Source organism: Pogona vitticeps, chromosome 3, assembly GCF_051106095.1.
Source record: "Pogona vitticeps strain Pit_001003342236 chromosome 3, PviZW2.1, whole genome shotgun sequence".
Classification (NCBI taxonomy): Eukaryota; Metazoa; Chordata; class Lepidosauria; order Squamata; family Agamidae; genus Pogona; species Pogona vitticeps.
The window spans coordinates 231,330,802-231,356,811 of NC_135785.1; the positions used below are offsets into that span (position 1 = coordinate 231,330,802).

General features: G+C 40.3%; 1 protein-coding gene across 1 annotated transcript; it reads right to left on the reverse strand.

Annotated features, from left to right (window-relative positions):
* Positions 1-1,411: 1,411 nt before the first annotated feature.
* CCDC80 (coiled-coil domain containing 80) lies at positions 1,412-25,609 on the reverse strand. Its single transcript, XM_020784981.3, has 8 exons — positions 22,744-25,609; positions 20,116-21,989; positions 15,751-15,907; positions 12,912-13,048; positions 12,019-12,167; positions 7,101-7,204; positions 5,177-5,257; positions 1,412-2,116 (listed from the first exon to the last, which is right to left on the reverse strand). The coding sequence occupies exons 2-8, from the start codon at positions 21,976-21,978 to the stop codon at positions 1,770-1,772; spliced, it is 2,838 nt and encodes a 945-aa protein (XP_020640640.3). The 5' UTR covers positions 21,979-21,989; positions 22,744-25,609; the 3' UTR covers positions 1,412-1,769.
* Positions 25,610-26,010: the final 401 nt, after the last annotated feature.

Sequence of the window (26,010 nt, forward strand, 5' to 3'; positions counted from 1 at the left end):
ATGCATTTACATGAGTGGGTGGATTTCATGTAAGATACTCAAGGTTGAATTGGTCTCATTGCAATAGAGGAGCAGACTGCTGTCAGAAGAGGGGTATGTGTCCTCATAACTATTCTCCAGAAGATGGGGCTATACACAGTTAGCTATTTCTGGAATGCCTAGGAATCTCAAGACAGATGCACACAGTGAAAAAGTAACCAGGGAAATCACCACAACAGTCACCATTACTTTCTCTTCCTCCACTGTCCCTTCATCCAGTGGTGGAAGAGAAAGAAGGTACTGCCATCATTACTACCATCTGCTGTTGCTCAATGTGGTTGGGTATATGTATTGCGTGTGTGTATGTGAGGCGTGGCCAAGAGCATTAGGAAGGCGTGTGATGCATGATGGTGATGCTTTGCTGCCTTCCACAAAGCAGTGAAGGTTGCTTTGGCTGCCCTGGCCAATTACCTTGTGAGACAGGATTTGCAAGGTGCAGCTAGCTCTTATAGAAGCTGAGGGACTGGGTTGCTTTATAGAATAAACATATTCATAGTAAGCTCCCTGACAGTTTGTAAGACTATTTGTCCATCTACTCCAGCATTTCTCCAGACAGGCAGGAACCTCTCAAGATCTCCAGCAGAGGTCTTTCGCACCAACTGCTACGTCAAATTATTTTGACCGAAAATGCTAGTCCAGTAATTGTACGTCAGTGTTGCCATGTGCAAAATGGGTGCCTGATTCAAACACATGATGATCCAATGTGATAGCTCTTGGGATGAATTCTGAGAAGACACCAGGCTATAGGAATGTTGCCCCTTTAGGCTATAAAATGTAGATCTGATAATGTGGACCGTGAAGCTTCAAGCCACCTTATTCTCTCACTGACTGCTCTTTTTCTTTCTTTTTGCTTTAATGTATGATTTCTCTGCTTCCGGAAGCAGCTCTGTGAAAGCTCTACTTTTCCTAAAACAGGAAGGTGACTAAGAATCTAAGTAGGGGTTCTCTCTCTTCGGGAAATGCTGTTAGCTTTCCCACAGTCAGTGCCTTCCCTGAGGTGAATGTCTTCCTGCCTATAGAGGGAGAAAAACAACATGTGCAAGAATGAAAAGTCACAGCTAAAATAGCAGCATGATTTGTGCTGAAAATCTTCCATGTATTATCTCAATTTTCCACACTGGTAATTTAAGGGTTAAAATATTAGACTACAGAATAGCATATAATGAAAGTCATTTTAGTCAAAGTATTTTTAGAAACAAATCTTTTAGAACATATTTTTCTAAAAGGATTTGTTTTGTGTTGTGTTCTTTTCTTAAAAGTTACCTTTTAAGGAGTATGTTTTTTCAATAGGATCCACCATTGCGCACCTTCAGAAAAAAATTCACAACTTTCCAATAAATATTGAGGTGAAGAAAAGAGACCTATACAAGTGTTAGTGTCTATTGTACAGTTTATCTCCTGCCTACAGTACGATGTTCATCAATGGAGTGGGAGAAAAGTGTTCTATACATACATAGCACCTGGTAATACCCTCACATTGAAAGGGTTCAAAATACAAAGGCATTTTTATTCCAGAAGGAGTCAGCGATATGAGTTTGACCTATTTCACTCCAGGAACCTGTGCATCATAGAGAAGGCCAAAGTTCAATACTGTATATAGTTCAATCCTTTGCCTGAAGGAAAAAACATACAAATTTGATCCATGGCCAAGAACTCCATCTCTGGCCCTTTGTGTTTTGAATGGTTATTAAGATGCAAGCAGGGCACAGTCAAAGTTTAAGTTGCTGATTTCAATAGGGGTATCCATGATGGTAACTTTCATGGTGGCGGTAATCATCCTGGTACCCTTCCTGATACCCCTGGTGATAACCGTGGTATCCGTATCCTGCATATTCATCTTCTGGGCAGCGCATGCCAAGGGACTGCTGAATGGCCATCTCTTGTCGGCGAAGTTGCATGGAGTCAATCAAATCATACACAATCACCATGGACCACATTGGGGAAGGATACCAAGATTTGACATTCCCATCTTTTCCAACCAAGAGCATAGAGAAATATTCAGGACTGATCTGGAAGTAATTGCGGATGTCTTTCACCAGATGAGCTGGGACGTCTTCTCTGTCCACACTGGAGCTCCCTAGAAAAGAATGAAGATAAGCACTGATATTATAATCATCATCTTAGAAACTGCTGAGCTGGAGGAGACCCTATCGATCAAGTCCAGCCCCTGTCAAGGAGGCACAGTGGAGAATTGAACTCCCCACCTCTGGCTCTGGAGCCAGATACCTAAATTACTGCGCTATATCAAGATTTTACTATATAGAGGCAAGCCATTCTGAAACCCTCTTAGTCAGAAGTCTATGTTGTTTATGGAAAGTGCAAGCAAGGTGTCCACCACACATTCAAACATGCTTGGTTTGTGCAAATAGTTATGCACTTGGTCACATGCTAGGGTATACAACAAACAGAGACCTCTGGGTAGTGTGGGCGGCATATAAATTGAGTAAATAAATAAACAAACAAACAAACAAACAAACAAACAAACAGATATTAAAATTCAAAGACCACTTGCAGGATTATGCTTAGGTGCACAGCATTTTGCAATAGGTCTCTGGCCAGTATAATTAACCACTACTTTCATATTATTGTTCCTGGCAAGTGATGTTTCTCACAGCAAAGTGGAATGATGCTAGGTGTTGAAGGTTGCTTTGATGAGATGCTGTCAGTACACAATGAACCCCTTCCATATAAGCAGCAGAGGTGAGAATATTTTTAAAAGTAATATGCAACCTATTATTTTGATAGGGATGCATTATTAATGTGTTACAGATTTTTTTTAAAAAAAAAATAGGGCTTAAAATTGCTAAATAGCCAAAAAAAAATCCTCAAAACAACAAACCAAAATAGTATTTTGAAGCAACAAGTTAGCATTACCTTTTTCAGTAGCTTAATTATATTGCAAAAGGACCATCAAAAGTAACAAGTTACAAATAATGCCATTATGTAGGCACTGTGCTTTAATTTCTTATGAGAGGCTGGTGTCTACATAGCTATTCTGACTTTGAATACAGCAGCTCTGAATAGTAATCCTGTTCCACAGCTCTGCCAGGATAGTGGGAATGACATCACTAGCTCCATACCTGCATTCAAAGCAGGAACTCTTCAATTAGCAGCGATGTAGCAGCTGTTAGTGGCATCCCAACCACTGGCTGTGGTGGCAGAGCTATGGCTCAAGATACTGACTACTGTATTGCAACCGAACCAGCTTAAGGTTTTGATCCAAGAAGTTCTTCCTGCACTTTTCACATTTATTTTACCCCAAATTTTCAATAATTTGTGTTTCTTTACTTCCTGTATTTTATGTGTTTAATGATTTCTTAGTATCTTTGCTGATCCCTTCTTGATTCAAGAAGTTTTTAGAATTAGAGGAAAGTAAGGATAAAACGTACTTTCCATTTTAAAAAGACAGGGGATGCCACTATGTTCTCATAGGTAAAGGTAAAGGTTCCCCTTGACATTTTTTAGCCCAGTCATATCCGACTCTAGGGGGCGGCGCTCATTCCGCTTTTCAAGCCATAGAGCCAGCGCCTGTCCAAAGACAATTTCCGTTGTCACGTGGCCAGCGTGACTAGGGAACGCCATTTTACCTTCCCACCGAGATGTTACCTATTTATCTACTCACATTAACATGCTTTCGAACTGCTAGGTTGGCGAGGAGCTGGGACAAAGCGACGGGAGCTCACTCTGTTGCGTGGATTCAATCTTATGACTGCTGGTCTTCTGACCCTGCAGCACACAAAGGCTTCTGCGGTTTAGCCCTAAATGACCATTTCCATTTTATACTCTTTGTATGACTTATCTTTTGTGTTATCTGCTTCGTTTTATATTCTTTGTATGATTTATCTTTTGTGTTATCTGTTTCGTATTATCTGTTTTAGTTTTCTTCTGATCATAATCCACAGCAGTTATGTCAGGAGGAGGCATAGGGAGAATATGAGAACTGAAAGAGCAATTGTTATGAAAGCTGTATATCCTACTTAGCCTTTTTTCTATTTTTCACCAATGATACATGCATCACTGGCTGACAGCCACTGCGCTACTGAAATACACTGATGGGAAGTTCCAGAATTGACATCTTAGGCAATGTCTACACTATTGGATTCCTCTATGACTCCATGCTGTGGAATCCTGGGATTTGTAGTTTGATTAGTTCCTCTAGCAGAGTTTTCTATTGCTTTCCCCTGAACCAAACTACTGATCCCAGATTCCACAGGACAGAACTGTTACGGTTAAAGTGGAATTAAACTGCTATAGCTGCTACAGTGTAGAGTCTCAAATGGAGCAATTTGAGTATTCCTTGCTCCCATTCTGCATATCTCAGAAGCGCTTGTAATGGATGTATTTGTGCTTCTGGCTTCATTTTACTGTTTATTTTCTTTAGTCTCACCTGTGGCACAGTTTACAGTCACTTTGATAACTGCTGCATTAAAACAAAAAATTGGCAACTCAGGATGACAGAATTGTTAAAGCGGAAGGGGTTCTAAGGGACATCAAGTCCAACCTCCTACAAAAACAGGAAAGCCACAGCTAAAGCCTCCCTGACAAATGGCTATCTAACCTCTGTTTAAAAAATGCAGTGAAGGAGAGTTCACCACCTCCACTGCAGTTCATTTCACTTTTAAAACCAAGTACTGTAAGGCATTTGTCTTCAGTGTGGAAGAGACTGTCACTCTCAAATCGGCCTCCTCAGCCACACTAGACGCTGTTCCAAATCCTCCATACAGAGCACACTACCATAGTCTTTTGAAACTGAAGGATGCCTAACTAACTGTAAGGCACATCATTGCAATGTTTAAGCTAAATCTCTCCTTTTAGAACCCACCCTCTGGAGCTGTAGAAAACAAGGCTGTTCCATTTCCCACATGATAAACCTTTAAATAATTGGCGATGGCTACGATATCACCTTTCAGCCTTCCTTTCTCCAGGTTAAATGCGCCCAGCTCCCTCCATTTTTCTTCATAGGCCTTCCCTTCCACATCTTTCATCATCCATGTCACCCTCCTCTGCACATGTTCCAGTTGGTCTATTCAGGCTGTTTTTCAAAATGCACCCTGACTTAATGAGTCAGAGCACAGCACTGAGCAACACAAAGAAATAACATCTGATTGGTAGTAAACAGCTGGAAAGGATTACTCACCGTTGATTGGGTACAGTTCTAGCACTCCACCGATCTCTTCTCCTAGGCCCAACAGTTTGAGGATGGTTATGTGACGCAGACCTGGAAAAAGGAGGGAGTCAGGCTCTGGAAAGCTAAAATGCTGCTGCAAGGTTCAAAAGGCAACCCTTATCCTCAGCATTTTGTATACTGTAAAAGTTGACATGACGTTTATTTATTTACAAGGGTGAAATATAAGGCATGTGTAAATATTTTTCATTCAAGCTTTTCACAAAAGCGCAGTGGCTCCCAATCTTGGGTTCCCAAATGTTCTTGGGCTACAACTCAGAAATCCTAGCCAGCACAGCTAGCGGTGAAGGTTTCTGGGAGTTTTAAGTCCAAGAACATCTGGGGGCCCAAGGCTGAGAGAGAAAACTGCTTTCTTATTCTGCTGATACTTTTTTGTAATACAGACTATTTCTTTAGATATAGGTAAAGGTAAAGGTTCCCCTTGACCATTTTTGTTCAGTCGTGTTCGACTCTAGGGGCGGTGCTCATCCCCGTTTCCAAGCCATAGAGCCAGCGTTTGTCCAAAGACAATCTTCCGTGGTCACATGGCCAGTGCGACTTAGACACGGAACGCTGTTACCTTCCCACCGAGGTGGTCCCTGTTAATCTACTCGCATTTGCATGCTTTCAAACCGCTAGGTTGGCGGGATCTTTAGATAAAGAAATGCAGAAATTCACTGAATTAAGTATGCAATCAAGTGTTCAGCATTTAGGGTCTTCATACACTGCAATCTGCTCTTGGAGCCTGCCATATCAATCCTGCCAGGTTATGTGGGCCCAAATCCAATTGCTAGTCTTAAGTAAAGTAAACCCACTATGTCAATCACTGGCTGAAGTCACAACTACAGTAGGCTCATTTAATCAGTGGAACTTACAGAGGAGTTGCCTCACCAAATCTCCACTGATTCAATGTGCTTATCTGCAACTTACTACTGGATTTCAGCCACCAAATGATACCTCCCATTGATTCAATTGATCTACTGTAGTTATGACTATCATTTGGATTTAGATAGTCAAGTCTGTGAACCTCTTGATCGCTTGATCAAATAAATACTCTATCCCATCATTGTACATTTTTTCCTGGCATGGAGAATCCCCAAAAGATCTGACTGGTACCTGTTAAAGAAACTTGCACAATTACATCCTTTACATGAAGGGCATAAAATGTTTTTTTAAGCAGTCTTTATAAGTGGGGGGTTGGGACATCCCACAAGATTAAAAGAACTGCTTTCAAAACAGTTTCCAATTGTATAGAATAATTGGTAGCTGCTAAATGCAGAGCTAAGAAATAAGTCATTAAAATTAATCTGTTACCTAGTAAATTAAAATTTTCATCTAAGAATTTAATAACCATTACAGTAATAGTTAAAGATCAATATTATTAATGATTCCTGTCTCACATTGGTTCAGTTAATTTATAGAAGGAGATAAGGCTGGACATGATTAACAGGGGGCAGGGGTTGGCTAAGAATAACAAATTTATTTTATGAATTTATCTCAATGTTTAATGCTAAAATACTCATTGGCAATTCAGTATTAAGATGTTCATTTCATGAGAAGAGAAAACTCCCTGGAAAAGCCCCTAATGTTGGGAAAGAGTGAAGGCAAGAGGAGAAAGAGACGACAGAGGACGAGATGGTTGGACAGTGTTATCGGAGCTACCAAACTCTGGGAGGCAATGGAAGACAGGAGGGCCTGGAGTGCTCTGGCCCATGGAGTCATGAAGAGTTGGACATGACTTAATGACTAAACAACAACAATTTAGATGTTAGTGCTAACATTTCCAAGGTCCTACTTAATGGCCAAGTATGGATAAGGATGGTGATGATGGTGATGATGATGATTTTACAAGAACAGTCATGGCTCAAAAGCAATAGAATGGTGATTACCTACTTACCAAAATTACAAGCTTGCCCTGTGAGAGCTGCAAGCTGCTGTGAATAGGCCCAGTCTTCATCATTGGGAGCAGATATGACTAGTAGTCTTCTCCTCCATCGAAATCTGGAATGAACAAGAGAAAAGGGTAAGAGAAGTCATTCCAAAGTGGCAGGATAGTACCATCTATGAGTAGGCCATAAATTATTGTGTTGGAGAAATTCTAGTACAAAAAAGATGAGGCAAGAAGGGAGAGTTCAAAGCCCCTGAAAGAAAAAGAAAAGCAAACTAAAATTTTGGATCCAGGTGACCTTGTTGTAAGTTAAATATTTAGACATCATTTTTAAAAAAGAGTACAGCAATTTCCATAGTTTGCACATCCTTAACATATGTACATTTCTGTTATAATTGTTCTCAGAACTGCACTAAACATTTGGTTCAGTTCACTGAATTATAAGAAATACAGTACTGTACACTGAATTGAGTACTATTGGTTCTAGTGAGTCTCAGATGTACTGTAAGTGCTTTGATTTAAGCAAGTTGTAGATCAGGAAGACTATGAACGCAAGGATGCAACAGTTTACAAAAGCCTATGAAATACCATTTTAGGTTTCAGGTTATCTTGTCTTGCTGTTAAAAAAATCCACATTTCTCTAGAAAGGTGGAACTAATACAAATGCAATATCCTTTTTTTGTTTGAGTCCCCCCCCCCATCTAGAAATCATCTTGTGTTTGACTGACTTAGGAAAGTTGGTGGGTAGGTTGACACAGTCATAGTAATGAGACTAGAAAGTCTAAACAAACAGTTATTATATGGTGTCAAAACAATATTGTACTCTCAGAAAAAAACCTAACTAGGTTTAGAGGAATGTACAAGAATGCTTTTGTAGCAGGAAATTGTCTCTTAAACAGCTATAGATGTTGCAGTCCTACAGACAGCACTTTGACTCTTATTGGCATGTTGGCCTTTTGTTTGCTTGTTTGTTTGATTGATTGATTGACTGACTGATTCACTGATTGATGTACCGTCCTATTCTAAATATTTTCTGTTATCTCCCTTCCCTCAAAAGCAGAGGTTGATATTTTCAGTGCTGTTTTTGTATCTTATTGCTCAGGGGCTAGTTTATTTTTATCCTTTTATCTCTTTTGGAAATTATGTTTGTGCCATACTCACTTCTATTTCCCTACATTGCCTGCCTGCCCCCCAATCCACATACGTATGTATATCTGCCTATTCAGGTGACATTCCAGGCATATGATTGGCTTCAGTCCAGGAAAGTTTATGCCAAGTAAAACATATTAGCCTTCAAGGTTCCACAAGACTCTTTGTTGTTCTAGCTACAAATGCCAGCAACATGTGGAAGACTGCTGTGTAGGGCTATTAGAAAATACTATTCAGATGGCAATAACTATGGTGGACTGGGAAGCGTTGTTCATTACAATCCATAAGGTAGCTGTTGGTGAAGGTTCTGGATAAGACTGAGAGCTTACATTCCTCTTTTTGTATCCCTATCAAATTTTAAAATCTGGTGGTTTATGATAAAGTGAAAGCACAAAGAGCTGAAATCCAAGGAAAGGCTGCATTTAGTGAAATCTGTTTAAATGGAGTCTATCTAGAAGGCTGCTTCTACATACTTAGGTCCAGAGGGCTTCTTGACATCATTGCCTTTGCTGGGACTTCACATACAAATTAAGAACAATCAACATCAATTTTGGGATGCTGTGCCCCAAGAGAGAATTGTTGAGAAATGTTATTACTTCCTGCTGTTTCCATTCAAAGGGAAAGGCAATTACAGAAAAAAGAAACAACACTGCTAGAGCTGAGGAAGCAGGGAAATTGCTGAACTATAAATAATTTCATCGTGTCCATTTTGCACATGAGATAGTAATGATGTGGTGGAAATAATAGTAGTGATATGTATTTTTAATATATAATATGTATGTTTGGTGCCACTATTTTTAATTTTAGATGTTGCATTTATGCACTTCTTTCACTCTATACTATAATTTAAAAATTCCAAAGACAAGCAATACCATGTTCTTCCTGTTCTCAGAAACACAGGCTCTTTATTGTCTAGGGCAAACTTCTGTTTCCCAATTAAAACCCTTCATAAGACTAGAGACCGACAAATCTGTCAAATTCTATTTTGCTCAGTTTTTCCAACCTTAAACCCACGTCATCCTATTTCTGCATGAGTTGGAGAATTCTTAAATTTGCACAGAAATGCATGTGGATTTTGTATGCACTTCTCCTAATAAGCATGATATTGCAAGCAAATACACTCATACACAATCCCGTTTTGCATTGTATGTTCATTTCTCTTTCATGTCATATACATTTCTGTACACAGTTTTGAAAGCAGCCCTGGAGAAATAAAAATATTAAAATATAAATACATTTTGATTTGCATAGTAGTTTGGGAAGTGCAAGTTAGAGAAGTTAACTTTAAAAGGCAAAACAAAATAAACTCTCACCCATCCCTACCCAAGACAAGAACCAAAAAAAAAAGACAATGTATCAAGATACAAATAATTTCTCCCCATACTGCAAGTAGAAAAGCCCCACTTGATCTTCTTCAATGAAGGTCCGCCAGTGACAGTACTTGGGAAGCATTCAGTTCCAGGTATCAAAGTTACGTTGATGGAAGGCATTCTGTCCTCTTGTGTCTTAGAAGGGGATGAAACCACCATCTATATCAGATTCCTATATCTATATCTATATCCTCTCTGGAAACCTTTGAACTTTAAAGCTGCATCTCGTGAACGTTCCTCTTCTAAGCAACTACTCAATGTACAGCAACTCTGTCCTCTCTTTCATCCAGTCATCTAGTCCCTGCTCCTGCCTCAGCAGGAAACCTGCCACAAAGTTTAAGAGCCATTGGCCAATGGACCATTTGATCATCCCATCTCCTGTTTGTATACATTGTATCCTGAAACTTTAATTTCTGAACTGCTTCCACTAAAATCATAGTATGTTTTCTGTTGCATAACATGGTCTGTTCCTTACCAGCATATAAAGAGCCCCCAGTGCTAATCTCATGGGAAGGGAAGGGCTTGGCATATGCAGGTGTGCCCCCAAGAATGATGATGAGGACTATTTAGTGGCAAGGAATGGGGAGAATGGGCCAAAGCTTATGATATTGCTTGTGTTGTGCAAGAGGATCCCAGTCGTGATGGGGAAGTTGCCGGGTTTGCTAAATGCATAAGGGCTGCTTCAAGTATGCCACTAGCAAACCAGTGATGGATGTAGGGTTATCAAATAATCTGTAATACATTCCTTCAAATTCAGGCCAAAAATCTGAGACTGGGCAGTGGGCCTTTTATGAGGCGCAGTGGTTAAATCACTGTACTGCAGCTAAAACTGTGCTCACGACCTGGGGTTCAAATCCCAGGTAGCCGGCTCAAGGTTGACTCAGCCTTCTATCCTTCCGAGGTCGGTAAAATGAGTACCCAGCTCGCTGGGGGGGCAATGTGTAGCCTGCATAATTAAATTGTAAACCACCTAGAGAGTGCTTGAAGCGCTATGGGACGGTATATAAGCAGCACGCTTTTTATGTCACAGGGTCAGGATCAATCCAGTTAGCCAGGTAATATAGGAGGCCAGAATAAGGAGCCCCCCCCCCCAAAAGGTGGGTGGCTGAGCAGGTGGTAAAATACTGGAGCAGTTGCCACCATTCCCACTAACAATCACATTTTATGCAGCCTGCCCTGCAGCACACAGGGGGACTTTTTCTAGGCCCTACACTGCTATCTGAGCATGTGGAAGTTTCATTACCAGCCTATGTAGAGTTTTAATTCTAGGTCTGGTAGCACTGTTCTGAAACAAGAAGGCTCACAAACCGTGTCACTTTTTACTCCCTGCCTTCTTCCAAATGGCACATTGGGCCCTATCACATATACCTACTGCCTTAATTCTGAATTAATTTTAGCTCAGCCATGGGCCAGGCAGACAATAAAACTAAAAAGAAAATGAATAATTTCAAACAACCTCAGATTAGATCCCACAATTGAGAAATGTATCTAATTCACATTCTACAGCCCACCTACGTTAATCTGGAAGTCCGGGGCCCATCCAGACTGGCTGTTGTAGTGCATCAGGCTAGAAGGGATCGGCTGAGGTTGGGGAGAGGAGCGATATATTATTTAGCATGTTCCTATTGTCCTAATTGGCATATCAACCTTTGTTTCAATTAAATGCTTCCTCTGGTCATCTGCAAAGGGTCAGGGAAGTGATTTTTTTAAAAAACATCTGGATTGTCACTAATGTGATGAATCACTTCAGTTAATTTAAAAAAATATTTAACTGTCTCTGTACTATCCATTGAGAAACTACCTGCAAGGGGGGGGGAATTAAAAATTTAATCGAAGCGATTTGTTGGATCGCCAACAAACAAACAAACATTTCACTTCCGCTCACTCTCCACAGACAATCGGGGGAAGTGTTCCAAGTGACCATACTCACTGGGTATGGACTTAATTGTAGCTTTCCAACCCATACCAAAATAGTAGAACCCTCTGACAGGGATTCAAAAAAGTGTGGGTTGTGGCAAATTGATTAGCTCCTGTGATGTCCATGTGTGGATGCCAGAAAAAAGAGCAGACCAACCCAGCCCATCAGCACACCAAACAGTGAAACAAATGCCTCTGTGGATAGACTTTAGGAGTAAGAGAAAGAGTTTTTGGTCCGACAGTCAGACTCCTGAATGTGCTTGCCTTTGGGTACCTCTTTTTAAGAATTTATTGAAGTTGTTATATTTTGATTTGCATATTAGTTTGGGAAGTTCAAGATGCATATTAAAAAGGAGAATTTTTAAAACTAAAATAAACATCCACAAGTGAACACTTGACTCAAGAAAGGCTACATTTTTTAGTACTTACATCATTACATTAAAAAAAAAAAGACAGCGAGCTCTGGCATAGATTAAGAGAAGGGGAAATACCTGGATAGAAAGTTTTCCAGAGACTGTTTCTTGTCATCTTTGCAGACAATACCTTCACGTTTCTGTTTTTCCATATCTTTGATACGTGACTGGAAGGTGTCAATCAAATCAAATACTGACTTCATTGTTATGGGCACTTCATAGTATTGCTTAAAAAGAAATGGTGAGATGGGAATTAATTGCAAGCAAATCTCTCAGTAACGACACTCCTAGTGCAAATTACTGATAAAGCTTCATGCTTAGCAGCATATTACACTTTATTGATTCCAGAACATTGTGTGACTCCCGAAACATGTGCTGGAGACACATGTCTGCAGTTAAGCAGGTCTGTGTATGTCCAGTATCTGGGTGAGAGATTACAGAGAACTCTCCAAAAAACGTCCTGTGAACTTGAATTATGCCAATTTGAGTTCCATGATCAAACAAGGATATAGATGTCACAAATAAATCTATGTGTATGGTTCTGAAAAAGGCATCAGAAGAAGAGAACATCTGGAAAGTCTTCAACCACTTCACAGAATTCTGTAGTGTAAGGGAATGCCCAACCAGTAGGCATGCCATCCTTGAGTATAAATATTTCCCACCTTAGAAATGGGAAACAAATCACATTATTCTCATTTTTGTAAGTCCTCTTGCCTCCTCAAGTACTAGCACAATTGTATTTATTTAGTTTTCCCTTCAGTCCATCCTGAGCAATAATAACTCATGCATCTAATCCTCTATCTATAGCATGTTAGAGAAATGTTTCGGCCTTCAGTTCCCAGAAATTCCTATAAACATGGCTAATAGTAAGGGAGTTTCAGTTCGAAATTATCGTGAAAATAAAGGTTCCCCATCCCGATCTATATTTTAATTCTTTATTCCAATAATATTGTTAATAAGTTTATTTCTACCTTGGCTCTCATATCGGTGTCTGTCAGCACCATGAAGAAATCATTGTAAGTCATTCCATACTCTCTCCTCAGTTCATTGATGAGATGTTGGTCCACAAGGTCTTCATCTTGTATTCCCTTCATGGGCTTCTCATTTTCTTCAAATAAAAATGAAATGGGGATTTAAAAGGGAGGAATGGATAAAAGGATAGTTCAAACCAATAAAACAATTCCCCTCTTCAGATGTATCCACAGAGAGTTTCACAAATCTGAAAGAGGAATGTTGTAAAATTGTACCTTCAGAAGTAAGTGTGTGGTGTCATTATTTGGGTCTACTAACGAGAATGTCTAAAACCTAACAGATATCCATGTGGCGTAATGGATACAGTGATGGACTAAGACTGAGGAGTCCTGGTCTGGAACCTCAAATCAGCCATGGAAATTCATGGAGGGGGGAGGGTTGGTTGGACCAGTAAAATCAGACTTTAAATATCTCAGCTACCTTGAACGCCCTATTAAGCTTGCTGTAAATGAACTGCTTTGAGTCAAAGCAGTCACCTTGTCCTGACTCTGGAATATCTCCTTATTGCTTCTGTCACTGTTCAGAATGCCCCTTTCCCCTCTCCCATGGGGACTGTGCCTTATGTCAGTGCAAAACTGACATGCAGTAAAGCCACATAGCCCAACAGTGCATGATGTTTTCCTCCTCCCTTAAGGCTTCAGTTTCAGAACTTTAAATGATTATTTACAGCCTATGTAACAGTAAGAACTTAATATGTTCTGCAAGATTTCTGTAAGGTGTGCAAATTAATAGCACAAGTTAAAACCAAGAAGAGCAGTTCAAAAAGCCAACTAAAAACGGTATTTGAGAAGACGAGAGAGACAGGGTGGTGCAGGAGAGAATGTGCTAAATTCCAAAGTCTATTTAAAACTCTTGCTGTTCCCTAACTAATCTTGGTATTTGTACACTTTAAGTTAATCTGGGTCACATATGTGTATTTATGCTTTTGCTCATGAATAGGATTTCAATAAACTGTTTATCCTAATGAAGAGCCTTCATTATTCACTCCTGCTCATAGGCTCCCAGCCTAGGAAAAGCAAAATGGAAAAAGAACTCTAGTGGTGCAACAGCAAAAAGGAACATCCACAGAGGGGCCCAGAACAACTGCTTGAAAATGTTGGCACATGAGTATATTTCACAACAAAGAAGAAAGGCCATATTTGTGTCGTTTAACCCTGAAAATACTGAATCTTTAAAAGCCCTGTAACACTGGCCATTTATATCCAAGGAACACAACCACATTATATAATCCTATGTAAACCACACAATTTAAAGATCAGATTTCCCAAAATGTGTGTCTTCTAGCAATAGTGTAGTGAAACCAGAACTTGCAGGGTCCAAACACCAGTACATCTAGGTTGTTACAGATAAAAACACTGATGTTTCGGCAGGCCTTCTCCTCAACCAATTCCTGATTTTCCCTCTTTTTTCCTCTCTCCTAGTGTCTGTTCCATCTTGTCCAAAGTTTGTCCCCTTTTTAAAATTGTTTTAATTATATTGTATCACGCTTGTTGTAAGCCGCCTAGAGTGGTCTTAAGTGACTAGATAGGCGGGATATAAATAAAATAAATAAAATAATAAATAAATAAATAATGACATCATCTTTTACTTTCCCTAAGTTTGCCTGCCTCCTCTGAATTTAATTGCAGTCGTCACAGTTGCTTGTGAGAAGATCAGTTTTCCCAGCAACAATATTTTGTTATGAACTATCCTTGTGTTTCTGAAATATCCTCAGCTTTTTGACCCCTTCTCTCCTTGGTTTTCATCACTTGTGCTATTAATTTGTACGCCATTTAGAAATCTTGCAAAAGAGATTTAACTCTTGCAATCAGAAGGTTTCTGGCGTGTGTGTGGTTTGGACTCAAACGGGCAGTTAAAATTCATAAGCTGCTGCTAGCAGAGATGGGGAAAAAACTGCTAAATCTAGTTTGCTAATGCAGATCAATGCAATTTCCTGCATTTTTGGACCATTGACCCCAAGCCTCGACATTTGCCCCTCTGCTCCACTGCCCTCTTGGATGACAACTCTAATTGCCCTTGGCCAATTTGAGCAGCACCAAAATAGAAGACAAAAGATTATAATGTTTAACCATATATCCAGTAATTTATGCATAGAGATGTACAACTAATTAAAAAACAACAACAGATTGGCACTACCCCTCAGCCAAGAGGGGAAGACTGTGACCAGGTTGCTCTCTATGCTTTCTGATTTTGCTGTCTAAGTACTAACTGTGGATGAGAAACTTTAAAATCCCTGATCTCCTTCCTTATGGTTTATGATCTTTACATCAGATTTGGACTCTGATTTGGATTTTGAAAAGTACCTTCAGCAAGGGGACTGTCCTTTAACAGCCCTCCAAATAGAGAAATGCCTTCTATAAAAGAAGATATGTGGCTACCCTTGTTGAGGGTGGACATGAAGAAGGTGTCACTCAGCATGCTCCAACGTGCTTTGCCACTTCAAGTGAGTAGCATGCAAATGGGGCTAGATCTTGTTGCAGACATTTTCAGCTAAGAATCAAATTCTCGTCTGATTCTTGCTGTCATCTAAGACAGTCACACTTCTCTGCTTAATGTTTTTTCCTTGTCTTCACAAGATGGCTGAGAAGTACTCCATGAATCTGTGTTACCTTGGAAAAAATAAAGAAAAAACAGGCCTAGGCCAATGATGCAAATATAAACAGAGAAAAAGAAGCCTATTATGATGGCATGGGGACTTTCTCAAGTGTTGGTAACCCTAGTTTCACAGTTCCTTATCCACCTAAACGTTAAATTAAAAAAACAACAACAAATATCCACCTAGCTGGAAGTGGTCGATCTTCATGCGGCTGTTGTTCATGGTGCCAAAGATGGTGATGACTGAAATTTTTCTTGTTGCCATTTTGCAAAAACTCTCCAGATACTCATCTCGCTGCTGCACGTACATGGTGTTGTCAGCCTTGGGTGTTGTGATCACCTAATAAGGCGGCAGAGAAAATATTTGTACTTTGAATAAATGATTAACAATGAATCAGATATTACAATCAAATTGGCAACTGGTATTTGGGAAAATTTACTTTTTGGGAATACTACTCCCAGAATATCCCAGACAGGATGAATATTCATGGGGGGTTCTGGAAATCACAATCTAAACTCTTCCCTTTTCTGCATATAAGTGGTCACGGGTTTTTATTTCCCATAGAGCAGCAAAGGAAAGTTTTTACTTCTTAGTCAGATGTGACCCGATCAGATGGCAGTGCACTCCCGAAAATGTGGCTATGAGTGAGAGTCTGCCCAGGGATAGTGATTCTGAGAGGTCTGTTCATTTATCATTCCTAAAGCAATAACAACATGGTCAAACAGAGGTCAGTCTGCAACAGCACAGAGCATGGAAATTACACATTTATATATCCATCTATGTACAGTATCCATATCTGTCCATATATATGGACAGATAAACAACAGGACAACAGGAGTAAGCAAGATTAAGTGGTTCTAGCAGCAGCAGCCTAGAAAATCCAAGCCAGAGTTTGGAAAAGTTCAAGTTTTGTTTTGAACTGCAACACCCAGAATCCCGCAGGTAGCGAAGTCATACCATATGTAAAGATTTCAGAAAGATTAGCCCAATCTGGCTCCAAACCTCTTTTTTGGGCGAGAGACTTATGACTAACCCAAAACTTTAGGAGTTGTTTGCTCTTGCTGTCTACCACACACAGATTTAGCTCCAGTCTGTGTTGCTTTTACAGACATAGGTTTGGTCTAAATGGGATGTTAGTCTTGGGGGTCCATATACAGATGTCGATTCCCCAGTAGATAGATTGGTGCTTTTAAATAAATCAGAAGCTTTTGCATTTCTACTGGTGCATCACACACACATATGCAAATATACGAGTGAAGTGAAGAGCTTAAGATGAACAAAACAATGTTGGAAAATTTGAGTCAGCAAAACATTGCAATTCTCTTTTGGCTTCTACTTGCAAAGATTATCCAGCTGCACAGGGTAAGTCAAAGACAAACCTCAGGACCAAAATACATGTAACAATGACAAACATAATCAGACATAGCTAGCTCATTTTAGAAAGTTTGGAGCTTTGTTGGGATAGAACTGGGTGGAGGAAGCTGGGAGTTCAACAAACTAACTCTTCCAAAGTCTGAGCAAAATGCAACCTCTGCAATCCTAATGTGTATCAGACCTACAGTGGCACTAGTAGGAGGAGCAGTATTTTTCTCTATCTCAGTACTGGTTTCCCAATCCATCTCCTGGAGTCCCCTGTACCAGCTGTTTGTTCTGTTTTTCATGTATGTCTTACTCTTTTAAAAATTATGGGAGATTTGACCATGGGTCTCCTACCATTTCATCTAGAGATGCTTCCTCCTAAAAGATTCCAGCCTCACAAACGCCATCTTCTAAATACATAGGACATAATCCTATTGCCATTTATACATTCATAAGGCAAACTGTTAAATCTTAGCTGCAAACTGCTGTTCAGAAACAAGGTGGTGGCTGCTTCCCTGAGCGTGCACCTGATTGTGTGCACCACTAGGAACACAACCAGCACCTCATTCTGATTTTCCTTCCACAAGAGTAATCAGCAGTGGAATTCTTACCATAGATTTAAAATAAAGTATAATTATTTCCAAAAGTGCATTTTGTTGTTGCTTTAATTATCACAGAAGTTTTAGAAAGTATTATATATACAGCCTGGTTGAATCCTGTAGAGCAATGGTCCCCAATCTTGGGCCTCCAGATGTTCTTGGACTTCAACTCCCAGAAATCCTGGCCAGCAGAGGCGGTGGTGAAGGCTTCTGGGAGCTGTAGTCCAAGAACATCTGGAGACCCAAGGTTGGGGACCACTGCTGTAGAGGTATTGATGAAAGGCTAGCCTTGAGATTCCATACTATACTCCCAAACCACAGAACACAAAACGAAACCAAAGTAACTGTTGAAACTGATGGACCCGAAGCAAAACCACAGAGACGAACATCTGCAAACCCTATTTGCAATTGTTCATACCATGAAAAAAAAGTATATTCTGGCAATGTGTATAAATCATGCTGCTGTTTAAGCATGCCAAGTCAGCATTTCACCCCAGTCTTCCTTCAACTACTCTTAAATTGATCAATTCTTTCCACTCTAGGAACTAACTTTTCTAAATGGTGGGATTTCAAACTAGAATTCCAAACCAGACTTCTGCCTTCTCTGCAACATGTGACTGAAATGTCACAAGAAATAAAGTTGTCTGTAAACTGGCTTGTAGGCATGTGGATGTAGAAATGGGATCTACCACTTACTTCCCTACCAGAGATTTTGCAACTTTGTCAAATTGATGAAAAGTAGAAACTCAACAGTTGAGAACATGTTGATCTTCAAGAAGGATGCTAACAAATTGGAACAAGTTCAGAGAAGGGTGACAAGGATGATCAGGGGGTTGGAAACCAAGACTTATGAGGAAACATTGAAAGAACTGGGTACGTTTAGCCTTGAGAACAGAAGACTGAGGGATGATGTGATAGCACTTTTCAAATTTTTGAAAGGCTTTCATACAGAGGAGGGGCAGGATCTGTTCTCAGTCATCCCAGAGTGCAGGACACGCAACAATGGGCTCAAGTTAAAGGAAGCCAGATTTCAGTTTAGTAGCAGGAAAAACTTCCTGTTAGAGCAGTTTGACAGTGGAACCAGTTACCCCAGGAGTTGGTGAGTGCTCCAACACTGGAGGCATTCAAGGAAAACTTAGATAATCACCTGGCAGATATGCTTTGATTGTATTCCTGCATTGAGCAGGGTCTTTGACTTGATGGCCTTGTAGGCCCCTTCCAACTGCATTTTTCTATGATTCTATATCTCATCTAGTTATAATGTCTGCACAGGCTGTTTTTTACATGCTCATGTGTCTGAACTCAGTGGAATGTATTTCTGAGTAGAGATGCTTAGGACTGCGCTATCAGGTTGAAATCCTCTGCACATTCACCTAGATGTGGACTCTGTAGAACACAACAGAACTTATTTCTAACCCCAGAATGTATGAGAATCCTGAGTATCCAGGATTCCATTATATAAAAATAAATTAGGAAGGCCTTTTTCCAGACAATGTGGGACACACATTATACTGCATGGTTTCCTAACACTTGCATTTAGTGGCAAAACAAATACTTGTTCACTGAAGAACAACGAAGTGGATGCATGGAAATTACTTCTGTGTAGTGAAAAAATGTAAACAGTGAAATAGTCTATACTGTCATAAGATACCTTCGTGTTGAATACCAGCAGCCAAGGAAAACAACAGAACATACTACTTTTTAACTTTTCAGAGCAATTTTGGAGATGAGCTGGCTAATATGCATGCAGTTATTAATTTTGAGCGATGCAAAGCCAACTTATGCTGTTTTTAAATCTTACAATTTCAGCACAGTGCCACACTATTCTAGATTAAAGAAAAGCAGCTCTGAGAATCTTACTGACAACACACTAAGGAACATATTCGCAGATATATATGTTTATGTCCAGGAACGATGCCAGAAGCAGTTGGCCTGATTCCAAAATCCAGACGTTGTCAGCATCACTGAGAACAGATGTCATTGAGAAGACCTGGGAGTTCCAATTAATACAACAGGGCAACCACAACCATGATCTATAATTCTATGCACACACCTCCTCTTTTGCTATTGCATCAGTCAGTTCCCATCACATCTCAACTTGATTTCATGTTTAAACAACCTCAGTGAGGACAACAGTATAGTGGCACTTTGTACCACCAACTAATTACACTATACAGTAGTTGATATTCTCAGGTTGGACATCTGCTCTATAACATACTTAGAATTACAGTTAACTCAGGTCTAAGTAGGTAAGTGAGAAAAAGCATATATAAAGTCTGTGCTGATATAGAACTCAAGGCATCTCTAAGACGAAAGGTAGAACATAATAATAGTCTCTTAAGTGAAGTGAATAATGATGGCTATAGTTGCACTTGCTTTCACATGACAGCAATCAGGTGAAGATAAAGACAAAAGAGTTAACTTTGAGGTGAAGCAGCCACCAAAGATTTATAAGAAGCTAGAATCATGCAGCAAGTACCTCTTTTGACTGATAGAATTGGAGAAAGCGATTTCTAAATACAGTATATGGCCTTACTAGGAAGCTATTGCAAACAAACCCTAAGCAATACTTATAGATAATTTACTCACCAGGAGTCGTCTTTTGCCTTCAAAAAAATCCAGAAGGTTTGTCACCGATTTCATGGAGGGCTGTGCATAAGGTTTGGCATTGGGTTTCAACATCCCCTCGTTCTCTGTTTTGCTTGCTTTCTTGTTTTTCTTGTTACGCTCTTTTTCTTGCTTGTTTTTCTTGTCAGCTTTATCCTTCTTGGACTGCTTCTCATTTTTCTTGTCAACCCTTACCTTCTTCTTCTTTTCTGACTTATCTAAGTGGTCATGTTTCTTTGGATCTTTTCCTTTCTTTGGTGGGATACTTCCCAGTGGAACACCTTCCTCTAAACGAGGAATAGCAGGCTGCCCTGAGTCATATTTATCCTCGTATTCATTGCTCAGTATTTTGTCTTGGGCTTTCCTCTTAGGGGGCTTGCTTTTAGCAGGCTTGTTGAGTTGACCTGATGTGACACTAGGATCCCTCCTGTGAGAATCCTTCCTGTCTGTGCGGTTGTCTCTGTATTTGCCAGCATTTGCCCTTGTGTAGTGTTCTGATGTGGTTGTTGGACTCTCTGTGTAGGTGTCATAATGAATTGCTTTGCTGGGTCTTCTAGTAGCAGTTGGCTTTCTTTGCGTGTGGCCCGGATACCTTTCTCTGCGGTTCTCTTTCCATACAGAAGAGGATAAATTCTCTGTTACCCGAGTGGTGGTGGTTTCAGGCATCGTGGGAAGCAATGTGTGTGATTTTGTGGTCCATATCCTCTGTGTAACAGGAATAGTTGCAGTGGTTGCAGGTCTGCTTGCTGCTGTCACTATTCTGGTGACTGGCCTGGAAGTTGTGGTTGTGGGAGGGAAAGTAGTATGTCTGGTTGTAGGGGCAGGAGGAGAAGGCCCTGGAGTTGCTAAACCTTTTTTCACAATTTTAGTCCTTGTTGGTTGATTTCTGCCCTTTCTTGTCTCTTCTTTCCTAGGCAACGTCTGGACATAGCCACCACTTGGTGTTGTTCTAGTGCTACTGCCACCATTGTTGCCTTCTTCCACAACCTGGCCCTCTACTCCAGCTGCCTTGCACTTCTGGATGAATCCCTTTTGCCTTACTTTTTCAATTTTCCTAATAGGGCTCTGATCAATGACTTCATATATAGCCTCTAGCCTTACTGGATAGGGGTATGTTTCTTCAATTTGCAATGTCTTCTTCAGCAGCACCATGCCAAATTTTCCCTTCTCTAGCTTCAAAAAGTTCATGAGTTTAGGAATGAGGCTAGGATCTAGAGGCTGTTCCAAAATTTTCCCTTCAGTGGTGATCTTCCTGACCTTGCTACCCTCTTCACCTTCCTCGTGGAATAAGACAATCTGCTGGACGTGCCTCTCAGCCAGTTCACAATATACATCATTCTTCAGCAAGCTCACCATCAGCCGGTAATAACCATCAGAGGCATGAGGAGCCGAGATGACCCAGACTCTGTTCTTTCCAGCAAAGCTTGCAAGAATATTGGGAGAACTGGATCCAGATGGGAAACGCACCATGCGCGAGCGAAATGTTGCGGATGTTCCCTCATCCTTAATCATCTCCAGCTTAGATCTTTGCATTGGCCATACTTTATTCCCTCTGCTCTTTGCCTGGACATGAGAAGCATCTTCTATAGGGGCTGGTTGTGGGTTCTTGGGTGCCAAAGAATCCCTCTTGACAAGTGGGCGTTGGCGATGCCTTCCAGAAGGGCTTATAAGCTTTTTGGATACCTCAGCTCTCCTCATCTGTGAAGCCCATCTGCTGGTACTGCCCCTGTGGGCCAGAGGTACATTTCCGCTCCTGAGACGCCCTCTCTCAGCTTGCCTCAGTGGCTTTTCAGAGCCACACGCCACCCATAGCACTGTAAAGCTCAGAACCAGTGTCCAGTTCATTGTGGGACAGACTTTACAAATAAAAAGGGGAAATAGGGGATTGTTAATGACAATTTTCATTACTGGCACAGACTTTACAAAGTGTAACATTATCACCCCCCTGCCCTCCTTGAAAAAAAAAAAGCTGCTGCTCTGATTGAAATGCTTTGTAACTTCCTTCTAAATTTCAGCTGATCAAAGAGTCCAAATTTTGCCCCACCTTTTCAAAAAAAGAGGTGAAATTCAACTCTAAGAGCATATCCAACATCACCACAGCATCCATCAGAATGTATTATCTTTTTTGCTATGTACTTCACTGATTTTCCACAGTAAGAAAGAGGGAAGAAAAAGTGGTGGAAGAACAACAGCAATGTCTGGACCCCTTACAAAGGTAGGACCAAGTTGTGTGAAGCTCCCATAAAATTCAGTGAATCAAGTCAGAGCTATGAGGCGATAAAACACTTGCCTGAAACCACTTTAATATAGTCATATACACTACAGAGAGTAGCCTTCTGTGTGAGAAGGTAGACTGGCTAGACTTGCCTACAGAATTGGTGCTTTTAGACCTGCATGTGGATTAGACAGTGCGTGTAGAAATCTTGCTTGGGGATTAAGTGGCTTAACAAAAGTTTAAACAAAAAATGTTTTCATGTAATTATCAATGGGCAACCTTTGATGCCCTGAGATAAAAATGGCTGTATCATTTACATATACATTCATCAAGCACAGGCACATATGGTTAAGTCCAACTCATCACAAAAGCAAGAAAGGAATGTCAAAACTTACCCAGACGCAAACTTCTTTTTCCAACAGTTTTTCTCTCAGCACCTCTCTTTATTCTAAGAACATTGCCATGTAGATCTGTTATAGGCAGCTTAACAGTTTTTCTACTACAAAACAGTCCCAAGAAAGCTTGGCTTAGCTGTGGCTTCTTTCTTTCTTTCTTTCTTTCTTTCTTTCTTTCTTTCTTTCTTTCTTTCTTTCTTTCTTTCTTTCTTTCTTTCTTTCTTTCTTTCTTTCTTTCTTTTCACCCTTTCGCCGGGTGCAATGAAAAGGAGTTTCCTGAAGGATATTTGCTTCTCCCCATCTAGCTCCAGCTAATGCCTTTTCTCCTTAGCAGCCACAGAGAGGCACTTTTCGCTGTTGCTTGTCTGGACTCTCTCTCTTACTCTTTTTAAAGTTTCATGATCCTCCCCATCAGTCCTATACGCCTCCTCCTTCTCCTCCTCCTCCTCCGTGGAGTGCAACTCCTTTGTCTCCCTCGACCCAAAGCATCAATGTTAATAGATTTTCCAGGCAGAATTTAAACACACACATACAAATGAGATATGGGGCGGGCAGTGTGTTTCTCCTACACTTTGCTCACTTCGCCTAATCTTCTCTCTTAACCCCCTTTTCTTCCTCTCTCCACTTCTTTTGGATCTCCTCCCAGAAATGTCAGGATAATTTCAGCCTAGCTCTAACCCAAACTGAAACAACAGCAGCCGCAGCCACTGGAAATGAAGAGGAGGGGGGGTTGGAGGGAGGAAGAGGGAGTGAGCTTCAGTACAACAACAGAGCTGCACAACATTGCCTCTTTACCCACTTGCACAGACATTTGGGGGAGAAAGGAGAGGGTTTTTTTTGGGGGGGGAGGGCCTGAGACATTAAACATGATCATGGTTGGATGTCTGTAAAGGAGTACTTTCCCCTCACCCAAGGATGCTAAATCTATTTCTTAATTTAATATATACCGCTACATGCACTGCGTTGTAGTGGTGTATAGTATTAGGAGTTTAATTTAGTACCAATGTTTGGATTCAGAATTTGGATTCATAATTCAGAATTACAGCCTTTCAGATTTTGAATTATAACAATTTTGAATTTCTAGACAGTCAGAATGCTCTTGCAATCAATATAGATGCTATACAGTTATTATTTCCCCCTTTAAAAAAACACAGACAAAACATTTTAAAGGATTTCCCTGTGTCCTCTGACACCTTCCCAGGGATTGTCCCAAACAAAAAGAGTGCCCACCAACAGCTACCAGTGCCTAGGTATTAGAAAATGACTGTAATGGGCATATTGATTGAACCCTGAACAGTGAGAATGCCAGCAACAAATGCCAGCACCATTGGCTAAGCAGAGGGCAGGTTGCACTGGGGAGGGGGCAAACACCCTGAGCAGCCCTGACAGGCAAATCAGAGCAGCAGCCAGCCAGTGGTGAATTGGAACTGTGCCGACAACATGGGGCAGAGCATAGTTGAGTGAGTGAGCACAATTTTGGAATAGCAGTTGGAAGAATGAAAGAGGCAGAAGGAGAGGTCAGCAGAATGACGCATGGTATGCCTAGTATTGTGAGCAGAATGTGCCTTTCTATCTTGCTTAAAGGGGACTCCAAGAAAGCCCAGCAATTGTAGATGGAACTTAAGGAAAATAAGTTTTTCTACAGATCCAAGTTTCAGGCATAAGCAGTGAGGACTGCCAGTGTCCTCTGCCTGGGAGAACACTCTCTTGCTGGGCACACTCATTGCTGGGCAAGACAGCAGTCACATTACCACCTTGGCCAGACCTCCCAAAATAGGTTCCTTCTCAGCCCAGTAAGATGATGGATTGGTCTCTTTTGGCTTGCAGGGCTCCTGCATATACGCTTCTGCCTATGGCTCTGCCTCTGCCATGACCTTCCTCTGGGGTGGTGTCTCTGGAGGACAGGCCCCTGCCATGCTTGTCAAACTGTCCAAGACAGCTTGCCCTATTGTTGCAGGGACGAGGGATTTGGACTCTAGAATAAAACTGCTGGTACTGCTGATTGGGGTGCTATGAACATCGTAAGTAGGTCTATTCATAAAGCATTTAAGAAGACAATTACCTTTTCGGGGGGGGGGGAATCAGTTTTTCTGCTTTGTAATTTTTTTTATTTGGAACATAGGTAAGGACTCTATGGGTTTGAACTTATCTTAACAAAACATTTTACTAAGCATTTTACTAATTTAGTAAACAACTGCTTTTGCAAAAAATAAACACATCTTTAAAAACTGACCTATAAAACACAGGTAATATGTTTTGATCAGCCTTACAAGGCAATATTATATATGGTCCTTCTATATTTGACAGTAAAGCCAATCAAGCATACAATTCAGTTATTCTGTTACATTTATATTGTAGCTCATGGTGCTACACATTGCTCCCTTCATGTTATTATCTAAGCAACCCTGAAATGTACATTAGGCTCATCTAGCAAGCTTCAGTGAGGAACAGAAATTTCAACCCAGGTCTCCATGTTCCCAATAGAGGTTGCACTAAGTACACCCAGAAGAGGAAAGTATAGCTGGTTTCACTTAGAAGTTGCAACGGTTTTTTTTAAGAAAAGAAATTGATTACTGTTCATTGCTTTTCCAAAGCAACCGCTTGTGTTATTCAGTGATCATTATTAAACAAGTAACTAAAATGTTAGAATTCACTATGTTACATTTTGGTCTTATAAGTAGTAAACATTTAGAAGACAAAAATAACAAAAAAAATCCCCACAAATGAGCCCCAAAGGCGACATTTTAGTCATAACAGATAAAAATCACTCAATACATGTATGTGTGCATGTACATACAATGACACTGTTACCACTTGTTAGTTATTGCGTGAAAGGAATACTGTCATGCACTCATTCCCCTTTCCTCAAAATAGTAAATTATACATAACATTGTTACTTGTAATATATTATTTCCAAATCCTGGCATTTAAAAAGACGTACTGAAATCTAAACTGTAGGTGGCATTCAGGGGGTAGATTGTCTCCTTCTCATAATCTCTAGCAGTAAAATATTTGAGTAAAATTTGAAGCTATTGTATTTGTTTATATGCACTAAAAACATTCAGTATCCAGTGCATTTGAGTATACAAACACGCATGCATTTACACATAGGTACCACTAGAACAAAGTCTAGCATTTCTCATACTACAGTCACTGAGATTTATTTGGAACTGTGGAAAAATTGGAACTGCTGAGCTGGAAGGGACCATATTTATTTATTTATTTATTTATTTATTTATTTATTTATTTATTTATTCATTCATTCAT

Bases quoted from the DNA above. Each gene is read 5' to 3' on its own strand.
- CCDC80 (XM_020784981.3), bottom strand. From the start codon at position 21,978: ATGAACTGGACACTGGTTCTGAGCTTTACAGTGCTATGGGTGGCGTGT. The intron at 13,049-15,750 runs GTGGATATTTGT...TTTTATTTGAAG, and splicing joins GATCGACCACTTCCAGCTAG to AAAATGAGAAGCCCATGAAG. The intron at 2,117-5,176 runs GTGAGTAATCCT...ATTCTTTTCTAG, and splicing joins AGAACTGTACCCAATCAACG to GGAGCTCCAGTGTGGACAGA.